Source organism: Rhincodon typus, chromosome 43 (assembly GCF_021869965.1).
Source record: "Rhincodon typus isolate 14 chromosome 43, sRhiTyp1.1, whole genome shotgun sequence".
Lineage (NCBI taxonomy): Eukaryota > Metazoa > Chordata > Chondrichthyes > Orectolobiformes > Rhincodontidae > Rhincodon > Rhincodon typus.
In genome coordinates, this window is record NC_063374.1 from 11,273,257 (window position 1) to 11,288,003 (window position 14,747).

Genomic DNA, 14,747 nt, shown 5'->3' on the forward strand with positions numbered 1-14,747 from the left:
GACCTGAAATGTCAGCTTTCCTGCTCCTCTGATGCTGCTTGGCCTGCTGTGTTCATCCAGCTCTACACCTTGTTATCTCAGATTCTCCAGCATCGGCAGTTCCCCCTATCTCTGAATCAATTTTAACCCCACTGCGAAGCCATTTTTTCTGAAGAAGGGTCCAGACCCGAAACGTCAGCTTTCCTGCTCCTCTGATGCTGCTTGGCCTGCTGTGTTCATCCAACTCTACACCTTGTTATCTCATTATTTCTCATGCATTTGTTTTTCTCCTAAGGTGGTGTGGACACAATGTGCCAAACAGCTGCCTCTTACAACATAACACTTCACAGAATCCCCACAGTGCAGGGAACGGCCATTCAGCCCATTGAGTCTGCACTGACCCTCCAAAGAGCATTCACCCAAGGCTGGAACTGAACCTCGGTCACTAGCACTGTGAAGGAGCAGTGCTAACCAATGTGCCTCCCCTACTTCTGTGATTCAGTGAAGCTGCAAACAACTCCCTGTACATTCTTCCCCCCTTTTCATGCTGTTTCCATTTGTCAGTCCATAGTCCATAAAGTGATTGGTCTCTTAACATGTAACTTAAGTTTCATTTATATTTTGCATGTCAAGGAGGGGGTAACATGGGTTTAGGTTTTTGTTTTAAAGTTTTTTTTACAGACTTGATGAGGATGTTTGATTGCATGCACATTTTAAATGAGATATTACAACTCTTGCAGTGAAGAAATGGGAATTAGCAGTGCAGTAAATAGATAATTAAAAGGGAAAAGAAAAATGTGCTGTGCTTAGATTGGTGTCCTGGGAGATAGAGACAGAAAAACCTAGAAGCCAATAGATGTGTGGCAGAGTAAGGCTGCTGAAACCTGAGTTTAGAGAATTCTTGTGTTTGTTCTTATGTTAAAATAATACTGAGATTAGCTTGGGGTTTGTTTCAGGTGCCTCACAGAGAGATACCAGCTGAAGAAAAGCATCCAGTGTGCGTGTAGATAGTTGCCAGAAGGAAACTGGTTGCAGCTGTGCCAGACTGAACAAGAAACCTTAGTGTGGTGATAGAGGTTACTGTTCACGGAGGTGTTGACATTTATGGGTGGGCTAGAAGGAATAGACTGAATTTGAAAGCTTTTTGGGTGGCTGTAATGAAATCTTTCCAACCTAGTGTAATATAGTTCATGTTTTCTTGTTTAATTACTTTTTTAAATGTTAAAAGTACACTGGCAGACGATTCAGAAACTGACTTGTGTTCTGAAAAAAATTCATGTCTAATAAGCCATACTTCACTCTGAAGTCTACTTGTCCATTATTAACAACAGCTAGTTTTGTAATAAAGTGGGGGCATCTGCTAGAATCAAAGATTGTTGAAGTATCAAGTCTGTGAATCCTTAAAATAACAAGTACAAAGAAAAAGGATTTGTTGTGAATTATATTACTCAGGTTGGAATTTTATAATGGTTTTGACTATTGTTAAGATTTCACTGGGAGTGGGAGATATAGCAATGGATTATTTGAAATCTTTGACCTCCCCATTTTATAAAAATGTTAAAGGTCTAGCAAGCCAGGTTTGACTAATACCTGACTTGTCCAATATTGCCACCTATGGGAATCATAACAATGTGTTTCTCCCTGTCTGTCTTTATCTGCATGTGTCTCTGTTTTTCTCTATCTGCATGACTTTCCGTCCATCTCCTTCTCTCTCCCCATTTGTCTCTCTCTATGTACACATTTGTATGTCTTCATATCAGTGGTACTGATGCACTGATCCAGTGCATCTCTTTCTATACGTACAAAAATTTGTGCAAACCGTGTCACTCAAACAGCAGAGTGGTGCAGTGGGAGTGTGCTGGGCCCAAAACCCAGAGGTCGATGGATCGTAACCATCATCTGCTATTTACTTTAACAAAGTGCACTTATTTATGGTCAGTGCATGGTGGCACAGAGATTAGCACTGCTGCCTCTCTGTGCCAGGGTCTCTGATTTGATTCCAGCATTGGCTGACTGTCTGTGTGAAGCTTGCACATTCTCCCCATGTCTGCGTGGGTTTCCTCCCACAATCCAAAGATGTGCATGTTAGGTGGATTGGCCATGATGAATTGCCCCAAAGTATCCAAGGGATGTGCAGGTTAGGTGGATTAGCCATGGTAAATGTGGGGTTATGGGGATAGGGTGGGGGGGGGGGGAGGGGGGGTGCTGCTGGGTCTAGGAGGGTCAGTGTGGACTCAATGGGCCAAATGGCCTTCTTTTTCTGTAAGGATTCTACTTCTATGATAAAGGTTCAAAATATTTTATCCATTGTTATTTGGAATGTTGGGTTCTAAAGTGGACACAGCCATTTTGGGCCGTAATAAAAGTAAAGTTCTTTGGATGCTGGAAATAAGAACTGTGCAGGAGAAACTCAGCAGGTCTGACAAGCTGTGTTAATATAGAAACAGAATTAATGATTCAAATTCAATTTCATACTGGACTTGAAATATTAACTCTGTTTCTCTTTCAACAGTTGTTGCCAAACCTGTTGAATTTCTGCTTTTTATGTTTTTAAAAATTTCATGTATAGCTTTAAGTTTGTTTTGTATTTCTATATTGTTGTGGCTTATGAAAGGAAGAAGCTCGTGTCATTTTTGAGTTCTGAGAGTGTTGGGTGGCTGGCTGGTTTACGGTGTAAAGTGATTCCCACAGTGAGGGTTCAATTCCTATGTTGGCTGAGGTTACCATGAAAACTGCCTTCTCAACCTCTCTCCTCGCCTGAGGTGTGGTCACACACGGGTTAAATCACCACCAACCGGTTCTCTCTAATGAGAGAACAGCTTTATTTTTAAGTTGGACTATGGTGTCTTTATCTTTTTATTGGGGTGTATGTAAATGTATTTAAAGACATTTAGAGAACTCCACCAAATTCCACATTAGTTTAAAGCCTCCCGAATAGCACTAACAACTCTCCCTGTAGGATACTGGTCCTCCCCCATTCAGGTGCAACCCGTCCCTCTTGTATGGGTCACTTCTGTACAAGAGAACAGGCCTTTTGGAAAAAAAACCTTGTGGTGAATACTTCAGCGATTCAGGAGAAAAAAAAACAGGTTAGAAGAGAGGGGAAAAAAGGACTGTCACCTAACAGCCAGATTTTCAATGATACAGGGGGACAGAAGGTTTTCCTTTGGAAAGAGAGAACTATTCAGAAAGTCAGTGAGTGTGCAGGTTTCTATTCACAGAGAATATACAGAAGCAAAGGTGCTGTTTATTTTGCAGCCTCCAAAGGAGATTAGGTGGAAAATGAGTGTCTTAATGTCAGTGATAGAAAGCTCCATGGACAGAAGACTGTGGAAGGAGAGCTTAAGGAATCCATGTTAAGAAATAAGTGAGCTGTGTTAGCATACTACTTACTGGTGTCATGAAAAGACAATAGCTGAAGAAGCTAGCATTGAATGAGTTCAGACATTTGCTATAAAGAAAACAATTACGGCTGTGCCAACTGAAAAGGGAAGCTTACAATAGGAGATCTGGATGAATTTGAATTATTTGGACATTCTCTGGATTGAGAAGGGGTTTCCCATGTGATTTCTTGGAAAGTAAAATCAACAGTTTAACACAGAGAAACACAGAAAATAGGTGCAGGAGTAGGCCATTCAGCCCTTTTGAGCCTGCACCACCATTCAATATGATCATGGCTGATCATGCAAATTTCAGTATTCCCACCTTCTCTCCATATGCCTTGATCCCTTTAGTATGTGCTATGTCATGGTCCGAGTGGGAATAGTGTGCTGGAAATTGAGCCTTATACTACATGTTATCACCAGTATGAAATATGATCAATTTAAGCTCCAGGATAGGTAATCTCCGTCAGTTTGACTTAGGTCTTAGATTGAATTCAAAATTGTTTTCCTTTTTGCAAAGTCTATGAATGTTATTCCATTTCCAATTAAAAAGAAAGAGGTGGATCCATCTTGCTACAAGCTTTCTGGAGATGTATCCCAAATGTTTTGCTTCCTCTCAGTGGTGTGACAAAATTGCCACTTGCAACCAATCCAAACCCTGTCGCTGAACAGTTTTGTTTATAAAAACTCCTGGTGCCAGTCAGACGTATCAAAATTCAGCTTCTTTAAATCAAACATGTCTGTGTAGCCAATAAGTGATTATGTTGTTCAACTTTCCTTTGAGTTATATGTTTAAAAAAAACTGTTCATTCTCTGCACCAAAGCAGCCCAAATTTCAATTTTTCCAGGTTGGTTCCAAAAGCTACTTTTTACCATAACTTGTGACTTTGAAGAAACAGCTAAGCAAAGCTTTCAAGCAGATAAGAGATGGGAGGGGAGGGGAGAAGGTTACTGCCTTCATTAGTAAAAAGAAACCGTTTTTTGAGAGAATTAGGGATCTGTACGCTAACAGTTAACAACCAACCCTCTCTGGTCTTCAGGTTCTGCTCTGCAGACTCCAGAATCAATGTAAAGAAGACACCACTGAAACTGTCCGACTCTCTCCTGAAATCCTATTTTCAGTAGAAGTTTCTGGGAACCTGATGGGAATTTCCAAATACCAGTATTTCTGTATACCTAGTAAAACCTGAACTAGTGGTCCCTGACCATTTTCTTGCAACTCAAGTCAAGTTGTCTGGAAATAGAATTCACACACAAATATATCAGCCATGATCTTATAAAATGAGTGGGCAAGCTGGAGGGTCTGAGCAACCTACTTCTGTCACTAATTTGTAAGTTTTTATGTTTGTAGAACTGTGCATCTACCATCAACTTACAGCTATCAATAATTCAGCTTCATTGACATGAAATTCAGTGGATGTGAAAAATCATTATATTTTATACTTTTGCTTCCAGGTTGTACCCCCCAGGCATAGTTTATCCCCTTCTGTTTTTTTTTGAACCATCATCTTTACAGAGACTTGCCTTTTGTGATGTGTGTGTCTTTATATGGCATTGAGGGTATATGGCTTTAATTTGGGTTGTAACTTAGATGTTAATCCATATTTCCCATTTGCTTTAAGAATATGGTTTGTTCATAATGAACAAATTATTTGAGATTATTAAAGAACTCTATGGATGTTTCTTTCATTTTGATAGTCATACTAAAGTGAAACAATTGGATGTTTTGTTAATCAATTCAATACATTTACACTAATATAAATAATGGAATAGTGGGACTTATGTATACATGCATTCATCCCATGGTGGGTGTTGAGAGTATCAGACTTGGATCTTTATTTCTGGTGTTTGTAGTAAGTCCCTTTTCAATTAGTTCCTGTATAGTGTAAAACAGTGTTTCTTTCTCTTTTGTGTTTGATAAACTTTGACACAGGCTGGACCAAATAGCTTCACCCTGTGCCGTATTAAATTCTGTGAACAACAAACAATGCTCATTTAGGCAGCCAGTGCCGACAGGATGGGCTGAAGGGTCTCTTTCCGAGCTCTACGTGAAGTTTATGAGGTCTCTCGCCTCATAAAAGGGAAATCACGTGATTAATTTATTGAAGGTTTTCCAGAATGTCTCAAAGAACAGTGGATAGAGGAGAACCAGATGTATTTGGACTTGCAGAAGGTATTCAACAAAGTACCTCACAAAAGGTCAAGTTATAAAATAAGAGCCAATGGTGTTGACATAGTATATTTGTGTGGATAAAAAAACTGGCGAATGGATTGGACACAGAGAGCGAGGATAAGAGGGTTCTTTTTAAGGTTGGCAACCTGTAACCAGTGGGGTTTCACGGGCATCAAAGCTGGGACTGCAACTGTTTACTATATATTGGACAAAAAGGTGACAACTGAAATATAATGTGCAAAAATGTGATGTCGTTCTTTCTGAACTGGGAGAATAAAAGAACAGTATTATTTAAATGGAGAGAAACTGCAGAAAGTTGCAGCACAGAGGACTTGGGGATACTTGTGCACAAAACACAAAGCCAGTACACAAGCATTGCAGATAAAAGGCTGATGGAATATTGGCCTTTATTTCAAGGAGGTTGGAGTATAAGAGTAGAGCAGTCTTACTGCAACTGTCCAAGGTGCTGGTGAGACCACAGCTAGAGCACTGCGAGCACTTTTGGCCCCTTATTTAAGGAAGGATGTCATTTCATTAGAGGCAGTTAAGTAAAGGTTTACTGGGCTGATCCCTGGCATGGAGGAATTGTCTTGGCAATTGAATTGGCAAAGGCCAAACTGTTGGGACTCCACTATTTAACCTATAGCATTGGAGGCTGTGGGATGACCTTATAGAGGTTTATAAAATCATGAAGGATGTGGATAGAGTGAATAGCCAAAGTCGTCTTCTGTGGTAGGGGAGTCCAAAACTAGACGGCATAGGTTTAATGTCAGAGGGGAAAGATTTACAAGGGTAACTTTTTCACACAGAGGGTGGTGTGTGCATGGAATGAGCTGCCAAAGGAAATAGTGAAGGCTGGTACAATTGCAACATTTAAAAGGTACCTGGATGGGAATGAATAGGAAGGATTTAGAGGTATACGGGCCAAATGCTGGCAAATGGGATCAGCTTAATTTAGGATATCTGATCCGCATAGACCAGTTGGACCAAAGAGTCTATTTCCGTGCTGTACGTCTCTATGATGAATGCTACTCATTGGAGTTTAAAAGAATGAGAGGTGATCTCACTGAAATGTGTAGGATTCTTAAGGAGCCTGGCAGGGTCAATGCTGAGAGGATGTTTCCCCTCATGGGACAGTCTAGGAGCAGAAGGGCACAATCTCAGTGTAAAGGGGCACCAATTGAAGACTGAGAATGAGGAAGTTATTTCTTTTCTCTGAGGGTTGTGAGTGTTTGAAACTCCGTGGCATAAGGGAGCTGTGGGGACAGAGTCCTTGTGTACATTTAAGGCTGAGATAGATAGATTCTGGATCAGTCGGGGAAATAGAGGGGTGCCGGGAAAAAAAGGGCAGGAAAATGAATGTGAATTTAACCATGATCCTACTGAATGGCAGAACAGGCTCGAGGGCCCGAATGGCCTCCTACGGAAATGGAAAAGGCAGGAACTAGATTGAATTGTAGGCACTGAATTAAAATGCTCAGACGCCCAACGGATGTGCGATTTTCCTCCCACAGGGATACCCCCCGCCCCGGATCCAGGGCCGGCCGAGGCCGCTCCGGGTGGGGGATCGCCGCCAAGGCCAGAGCCAGGGAAAGCGGCGCTGAGCCGGCGGCCCGTGAGGCGTTACTATCAGGAGCGCTGGCGGACTGAGTACCTGATGGATTACGATGGCGTGCGACACGGCCTGGTGTGCATGGTGTGCGGCAGCGGTCTGGCCACCCTCAAGCTGAGCACCATCAAGCGGCACATTCTCCAAAGACACCAAGCCTCACTCGGACTCACTGCGCGACAGCGGCGCGTCGTCATGGCGACCTGGATGGATCGGCGCCTGCACCAATCACAGCCCGCTGTGTCAGGGGCGGGACACCACTGGCGCCGCCCCCTCCGCTGTGATCAGTTAGCGATCGTGGAGCCAGTTCCCGCCGTTTCTCACCAATCGGGCCTCGAGTTGCAGGGGGAAAGGTTGCCCGTCATTTCCCACGGCGGCCAATCACCGCGAGGGCGAGGGGCGTGCACTCTGATCTTCGACCAATCAGCTCCAGAGAGACGGGCCCCCGTGACGGACGGTGGCGTTGACCAATCGGGCGTCGATCTAGCCAGGCAGGTGCAAGGAAATGTGACACGGCATACCCGTGAGGTTGCAGCGGAATGGCACAAGCATCACCAATCAGAGAGCAGCGTCCGGCAGTCAGGGGCGGAGCCTGAGACATATACAGGTACCGAGCCCCACCCCCGCCCTATTGTCATGAGGCCAACTACGTCTCCCCTCCCCCCACCACATGGTCCCGAGGCCCACCTCCCCCTCCCTCCCCCCCCACCACAGAATCCTGAGGCCAACACCCTCTCCCCTCCCCCCCACCATATGGTCCTGAGGCCAACTCCCTCACCCAACCACAGGGTCCCGAGACCAAAACCCTCCTTGATCACATGGTCGTGAGGCTAACCTACTCCCCCTCACATGATCCTGAGGACAACTCCCTCCCCCCACCACCTGGTCTAGAGGCCCGTGGACAATGCATGTGTGGGTGGTGAAAGCATGGGTGGGAGTTGAGGGGAGAGGGGTCTAATGTGTGAGCGGGGAGGGATGAGTGTATCGCTATCTGCTGGTGAATTGGTTACGTTTTCCCCTGTTCCTGAAGGGACCACCGCCCGTTTGGATCCTCTTCAAGTCGGCTGTGCGGTCGAGGTGATGGGTTTTCCTGTGTCACTGGATCAGCCACAACTGCCCGCTGATAATGACCGGGTGGTGGAACAGCAGATGCCACAGCACAGTGCCCTGAACACGTTGCCTGGTAAAGGTACCCGTCGTTACTACCAGGAACGCTGGCGGTTCGAACACCTGATGGACTATGACTGGTGGCGGCACGGCCTAGTCTGCATGGTATGTGGCAAATCCCTGGCTACTCTCACCCTCAGCACCATCAAACGGCACATCCTCCAGAACCACCCGCATTCACTGCACTTCAACCAGGCCGAGAGGGAGAACATCCTGGAAGCCTGGAACGAGAGGGCCTTGCAGCGTGACTGCACAGCAGTGCAACTGGTGATGCCAGGAATGGGTCCTAACTGGTCAGCTGGCAAGAGGCCACGCTGTCACTACCAGGAGCACTGGCGATACGAGTACCTGATGGACTATGACCACTTGTGGCACACACTCGTTTGCATGGTGTGTGGCAAATTGCTGGCTACTGTCACCCTTAGTACCATCAAACAGCACATCCTCCAGAACCACCCACACTCGCTCAGCTTCAATCAGGGCGAGAGGGAGAACGTTCTGGAAGCCTGGAACAAAACCATATCGCAGCCGGAGAGTGCAATGATCGAGTCACAGGAAGAGGAATCGTCTTCTCTTAGGATACAGGCAGCAATCACAGGTACAGTCATCACTATTGGATCTGTTAACCATCACAAGACTTCACACACCTCCAATCTGTAGTTCTCAGGCAGCGTTATTCACGAAAACTGACTATGTAAACAATGTCATGCTGTCATTACAGCTATCCACACTTGTGGCTCTGTAGAGCTGTAGTCATAGAAAGTCATAGAAATGTACAGCATGAAAGCAAACCCTTCAGTCCAACTCATCTATGCCGTCCAGATATCCTAAATAAATCTAGTCCCATTTGCCAGCATTTGGCCCATATCCCTCTAAACCCTTCCTATCCATATACCCATTCAGAACATAGAACAGTACAGCACAGTACAGGCCCTTCAGCCCACGATGTTGTGCCAAACTTTTACCCTAAACCTAAGGTCTATCTAACCTCCACCCCTACCTTATACTATCATCCATATGCCTATCTAATAACCGCTTAAATGCCCCGAATGAGGCCAACTCCACTACCCTCTCCGGCAATGCACTCCACGCCCCGACCACTCTCTGAGTAAAGAACCTACCTCTGACATCTCCCCTATATCTACCACCAATCACTTTAAAATTATGCCCCCTCGTAATAGCTACCTCCACCCTAGGAAAAAGTCTCTGGCTGTCTACTCTATCTATGCCCCTGATCATTTTGTACACCTCCAATAAGTTATCTCTCATCCTTCGTCGTTCTAAAGAGAAAAGCCCTAGCTCTCTCAAGCTTTCCTCGTAAGAACCTTCCCTCCATTCCAGGCAACATTCCGGTAAATCTGCTCTGCACCTTTTCCAACACTTCCACATCTTTCCTGTAATGAGGCAACCAGAACTGGACACAATACTCCAGATGTGGCCGACCACGCTTTTGTATAGCTGGAGCATAACTTCACGGCTCTTGAACTCAATCCCTCTATTAATGAAAGCTAACACACCATACGCCTTCTTAACAACTCTATCCACCTGGGTGGCAGCTTTCAGGGAACTGTGGACATGAACCCCAAGATCCCTCTGCTCCTCCACACTGCCAAGAATCTTTCCGTTAACCCTGTATTCTGCTTTCAAGTTTTTCCTTCCAAAATGAATCACCTCACACTTTTCAGGGTTAAACTCCATCTGCCACTTCGCAGCCCAGCTCTGCATCCTGTCAATGTCCCTTTGTAACCTAGAACAGCCCTCCGCACTGTCCACAACGCGACCCACCTTCGTATCGTCCGCGAACTTACTAATCTACTCTTCCACTCCTTCATCCAAATCATTTACAAAAATCATAAATAGAAGAGGACCCAGAACAGATCCTTGTGGTACACCACTTCTAACTGAGCACCATGTTGAATATTTTCCGTCCACTACCACCCTTTGTCTTCTAAGGGTCAGCCAATTCTGAATCCAATCTGCCACATTTCGCCCTATCCCATGCCTCCTTACCTTCTGCATGAGCCTACCATGGGGAACCTTATCAAACGCCTGTTATCAAACATTCAGATGCCTTTTAAATGTTGTAATTGTAGCAGCCTCCATCACTTCCTCTGGTAGCTCATTCCATACATGCACCATCCTCTGTGTGAAGAGGTTGCCCCTCAGGTCCCTTTTAAATCTTTCCCCTTTCACATTAAACCTATGCCCTCTATTTTGGACACCCCATCCCAGGGAAAAGACCTTGTCATATTTACCCTATCTATGCCTGTCATGATTTTGTAAACCTCTATGAGGTTGCAACCCTCTCTCCCCGGCAAGCCTCCAATGCTCCAGGCAAAGTAGCCCCAGCCTATTCAGCTTCTCCCTGTAGCTCAAACCCTCCAACCCTGGCAACATCCTTGTAAGTCTTTTCTGAACCCTTTCAAGTTTCACAACATCCTTTCTATAGCAGGAAGACCAGAATTGCACTTAGTGTTCCAAAAGTGGCCTAACCAATGTCCTGCAGAGCCGCACCATGACCTCCCAACTCCTATCCTCAATGCACTGACCAATTAAGGCAAGCATACCAAATACCTTCTTCACTATCCTATCTACATGTGACTCCACTTTCAAGAACAAAGAACAATACAGCACAGAAACAGGCCCTTCAACCCTCCAACCCTCCAAGCCTGTGCTGACACATTTTGCCCTTCCATATTAAAACTGTCTTCACTTACAGGATCAGTATCCCTCTATTCCCTTCCTATTCATGTATTCATCCAGGTGCTTCTTGAACACTGCTATTGTGTCTACTTTCACTACCTCCTCCGGCAGTACATTCCAGGCACTCACCACCCTTTGTGTGAAAAACACGCTCGCACATCTCTTATAATATTTCCCTTATCCTGCACCTTGAACCTGTGTACCCTAGTAATTAACCCCTCCACTCTGGGAAAAAGCATCATATTTTCCACTCAATCCATGCCATTCACGATCTTATAAACTTCTAATAGATCATCCCTCAACCTCCTGCCTTCCAGTGAAAACAAACTCCGTCTATCCAACCTTTCTTCATAGCTAAAATTCCCCTTACCAGGTAACATCGCAGTAAACCTTTTCTGTATCTTCTCCAAAGCATCCACATCCTTCTGGTTGTGTGGGTGACCAGAACTGGATGCAATATTCCAGGTGTGGCCCACAAAAGTTGTATAAAGCAGCAGCATAACATGTCTATCCTTATACTTAATGCCCGTTCCAATGAAGGCAAGCATACCATAAGCCTTTTTTACTACCTCATCTACCTGCGATGCCACCTTCAGTGAGCTGTGGACCTGCACACCCAGATCCCTCTGCATATCAATACTCCTAAGGGTTCTACTGTTCACTATAACTTCCACCTGTACTTGACCTTCCAAAATGCTTCACCTCACATTCGTCCAGATTAAACTCCATCTGCCATTTTTCTGCCCATGTCTATAACTGATCTATATCCTGCTGTATCCTCTGACAATCCTCCTCACTGTCTGCAACTCCACCAATCTTTGTATTGTCTACAAACTTATTAGACCAGCTACATTTTCCTCCAAATCATTTACGTAGATCACGAACAGCAGAGGTCCCAGCACCGACCTCTGTGGAACACCACTAGTCAGAACCCTCCATTCTGAAGATCATACCTTCCATCGCTACTTTCTGTCCCTTATGACTAAGCCAGGAACTATGAACCTGCACTCCAAGGGCTCTTTATTCAGCAACAGTCCCCAGGACCTTACCATTAAGTGTATAAGTTCTGCCCTGATTTGCCTTTCCAAAATGCAGCACCTCACATTTATCTAAATTCACACAGCTTCCATAAGACAATATGAACTATGAACAGGAGCGGCTGTTCGACTTCTCAAGCCTTCTCTGCCATTTAGTAGGATCATGGCTGATCCAACATTTCTCATCCTGAGCAGCGCAGCACAAGAACAGGCCCTTGGGCCCAATAAACCTACTGTAATGACTCATACAACCAATGGCAGTCCACTTTCCTGCCCTTTCCCTGTAACCCGCAATTCCCCTACTGGTTAAGGTCCCAGTAGGTAAATTATACCAAGAAGGCGTTAGGGTTGAGAATCAATGCAGTGAGCTCAATTGGATGCTGAGTCTCAAAGGAGAGCTGTATTAGAGGGAAAGGAATACGGTCAAGACAGCACCCAGAGGCTGAATGCCCTCCTGTGCATTAACGTTTTGTGTTTGGGAACCCAAGTACATCTGGAGCAGTATCAGAGCCATGAGTGAATGTTGGTGGGTGTGGTGTGATGACACATTGTACAGGGCAATCATGGGGAAATCCTAGTTTACTCATTATTCTGTGTTCTTAGAACCTGATCCATTACTGGTTCCACTTCTGAACCTGATTTCAAATCTCTTCATGACCTTCACACACGTCCCCCAGCTGTCATGTCTAGTCACAATACCCTCCCTATCTCTCTAACCTCCTCCAGTCACTACAACCCTCCTTATCTCTCTAATGTCATCCAGCACCTACAACTCTTCATGTCTCTCTAACATCCTCCAGCTGCTACATTCCTCCCTATCTCTCTAACCTCTGGCAGCACCTACCACTCTTCCTGTATCTGTAATCTCCTCCAATTCTGGCCTTTTGATCTTCCCCCAATTCCCATTGCTCCACCATCAGCAGCCATACCTTTGGCCGCCTGGGGCCCTAAGCTCTGGAATCCCCTCCATAAACTGCTGTCTTCATCCTCTGAAATGCTCCTTAAGACAGGTTCCTCTGACCTCACATTTGGTTGCATGTCCCTGTTTTTTTCGTACATAGCTAGCCTTCAAATGGGCAGTTTGAATGACACTCCTGTGAAGTATTCTGGGATGTTTTACTGTGCTTTAGGTGCTGTTAAAATGCATTTTTTTACTGTCCTGTATAATGGTCTGTTTTTGCATTGTAGAGGAAAATCCAGTCGTGGAGTTTGCAAAGGACGTGGCCCCAGGTTGGGATGGAGAGAGGGTTGGGGATAGGAGCCCTGTGGAGATTGAAGTGTGTGTGGAGGAGCCAGAACTGGGCTTGCCAACACGGACAGTCAGGGGTCGGGGTCGGGGCCGAGGCCTAGGCCGAGGCCGGGGCCGGGGAAGGGACCATTGGAGGAACTATCAGGACCGCTGGCGTCTCGAGTACCTGATGGACTATGACCAGTGGCGACATGGTTTGGTCTGCATGGTGTGTGGCAGTGCCCTGGCCACCCTCAAGCTCAGTACCATCAAGAGGCACATCCTGCAGAAACACCAGGACACCATGGATTACACACTGGCCGAGAAGGTGATGGTTGTGGATGAGTGGAACAAGAAAATCACCACTGTTGCCAAGATGGACTTCTGGCAGCTGTCGACCAGCAGGAACGGGAGTCTTCCCAGACAGCCAGGAGGAATGATCAGTGCGCAGCGTTAATGTTTGACCCACCACACACATATCTCCCCATGGTCTGTGCCAATATGGCACTGGGGGAGGAGGCAGTTAACATTGGCCATGCTGTTTGAGATTCTGCTGACAGCAACACTCCTCCCAAAGGCTGCTCCCAATTAGATGCTCACAGCCGCAACTGGCAGAAGTGGGGCAGGAGGGGTGGTGGCAGGGATTCCCTCCAGGGCTACCTCATTTTGGGCTGATTCTGATGCCAGGGGTGGCTCAAGGTAGCCTCTATGCTCCAGGAAGAAGGTAATTGGCCACCCCTGCCTGGCTGCTGGGGGTAGACTGAGGCAGGGCGTTGGGGTGGGGGGTGGAAGCTGGGTCTTTCTGGACTACGATGCTCCCTTCCCTCAACTGAAGGCTGAGATTCAGAAGGTGTGAGAAACCAGTTTCTCAGGCAGTGACTGGGGCTTGGGCAGGATGGTTAAAAAAAAAACAAGGAGTAAATACAAATGTCACCTCATGGTGTTGCCCTTAGAATGAAGAGTAAAGCAAGTCCGTGTGCAACTACTTTTGAGTCCCTGCTGTGGATGATGTTACTCAGAGCCACATTTGCAGTGGAGGCAGCGTGGAGCTGATTCAAAGAACAATACAGCACAGGAACAGGCCCTTTGGCCTACCAAGACTGTACCAACACACAATGCTTTTCTAAACTAACTTTTGCCTCTATGCTGTCTGTAACCCTCTATTCCCTGCTTATGCATACATCTGTTAAGATATCACTTGCTGTTGTATCTGCCTCCACCACCTCCTCTGGCAGCACTTTCCAGGTAGTTACCACCCAAGTGTAGAAAAAAAAACTTGCCACTCCCATCCGCCTTAAACTTAACCCTTTTTACCTTAAACCTATCTTCCCTAGTAATTGACATTTCTACCTTGGGAAAAAGACTCCTGACTATCCATGCCTCTCATAATTTTGTTATTTTTTGTTTTTAAGACACCTTAGAATGGGATAGGAAAGGGTTAAACACCAGCAGTCACATCTGAACCCAA

The 14,747-nt window shown here is 45.7% G+C and overlaps 1 protein-coding gene and 1 long non-coding RNA gene across 2 annotated transcripts in view; one reads left to right on the forward strand and one right to left on the reverse strand.

The window, feature by feature from the left end:
- LOC125487677 overlaps positions 1-7,329 on the reverse strand; it is an 8,495-nt gene extending 1,166 nt beyond the window's left edge. The window contains exon 1 of the long non-coding RNA XR_007266032.1: positions 7,190-7,329. This is a non-coding gene — a long non-coding RNA (uncharacterized LOC125487677). The remainder of the gene's footprint in view (positions 1-7,189) is intronic.
- zfta (zinc finger translocation associated) overlaps positions 1-14,264 on the forward strand; it is a 23,140-nt gene extending 8,876 nt beyond the window's left edge. Inside the window, exons 3-5 of the mRNA XM_020521849.2 lie at positions 7,050-7,751; positions 8,175-8,909; positions 13,240-14,264. Coding sequence (XP_020377438.1) covers positions 7,050-7,751; positions 8,175-8,909; positions 13,240-13,736 — 1,934 coding nt within the window. The 3' untranslated portion in view covers positions 13,737-14,264. The remainder of the gene's footprint in view (positions 1-7,049; positions 7,752-8,174; positions 8,910-13,239) is intronic.
- The last annotated feature ends 483 nt before the right edge of the window (positions 14,265-14,747 follow it).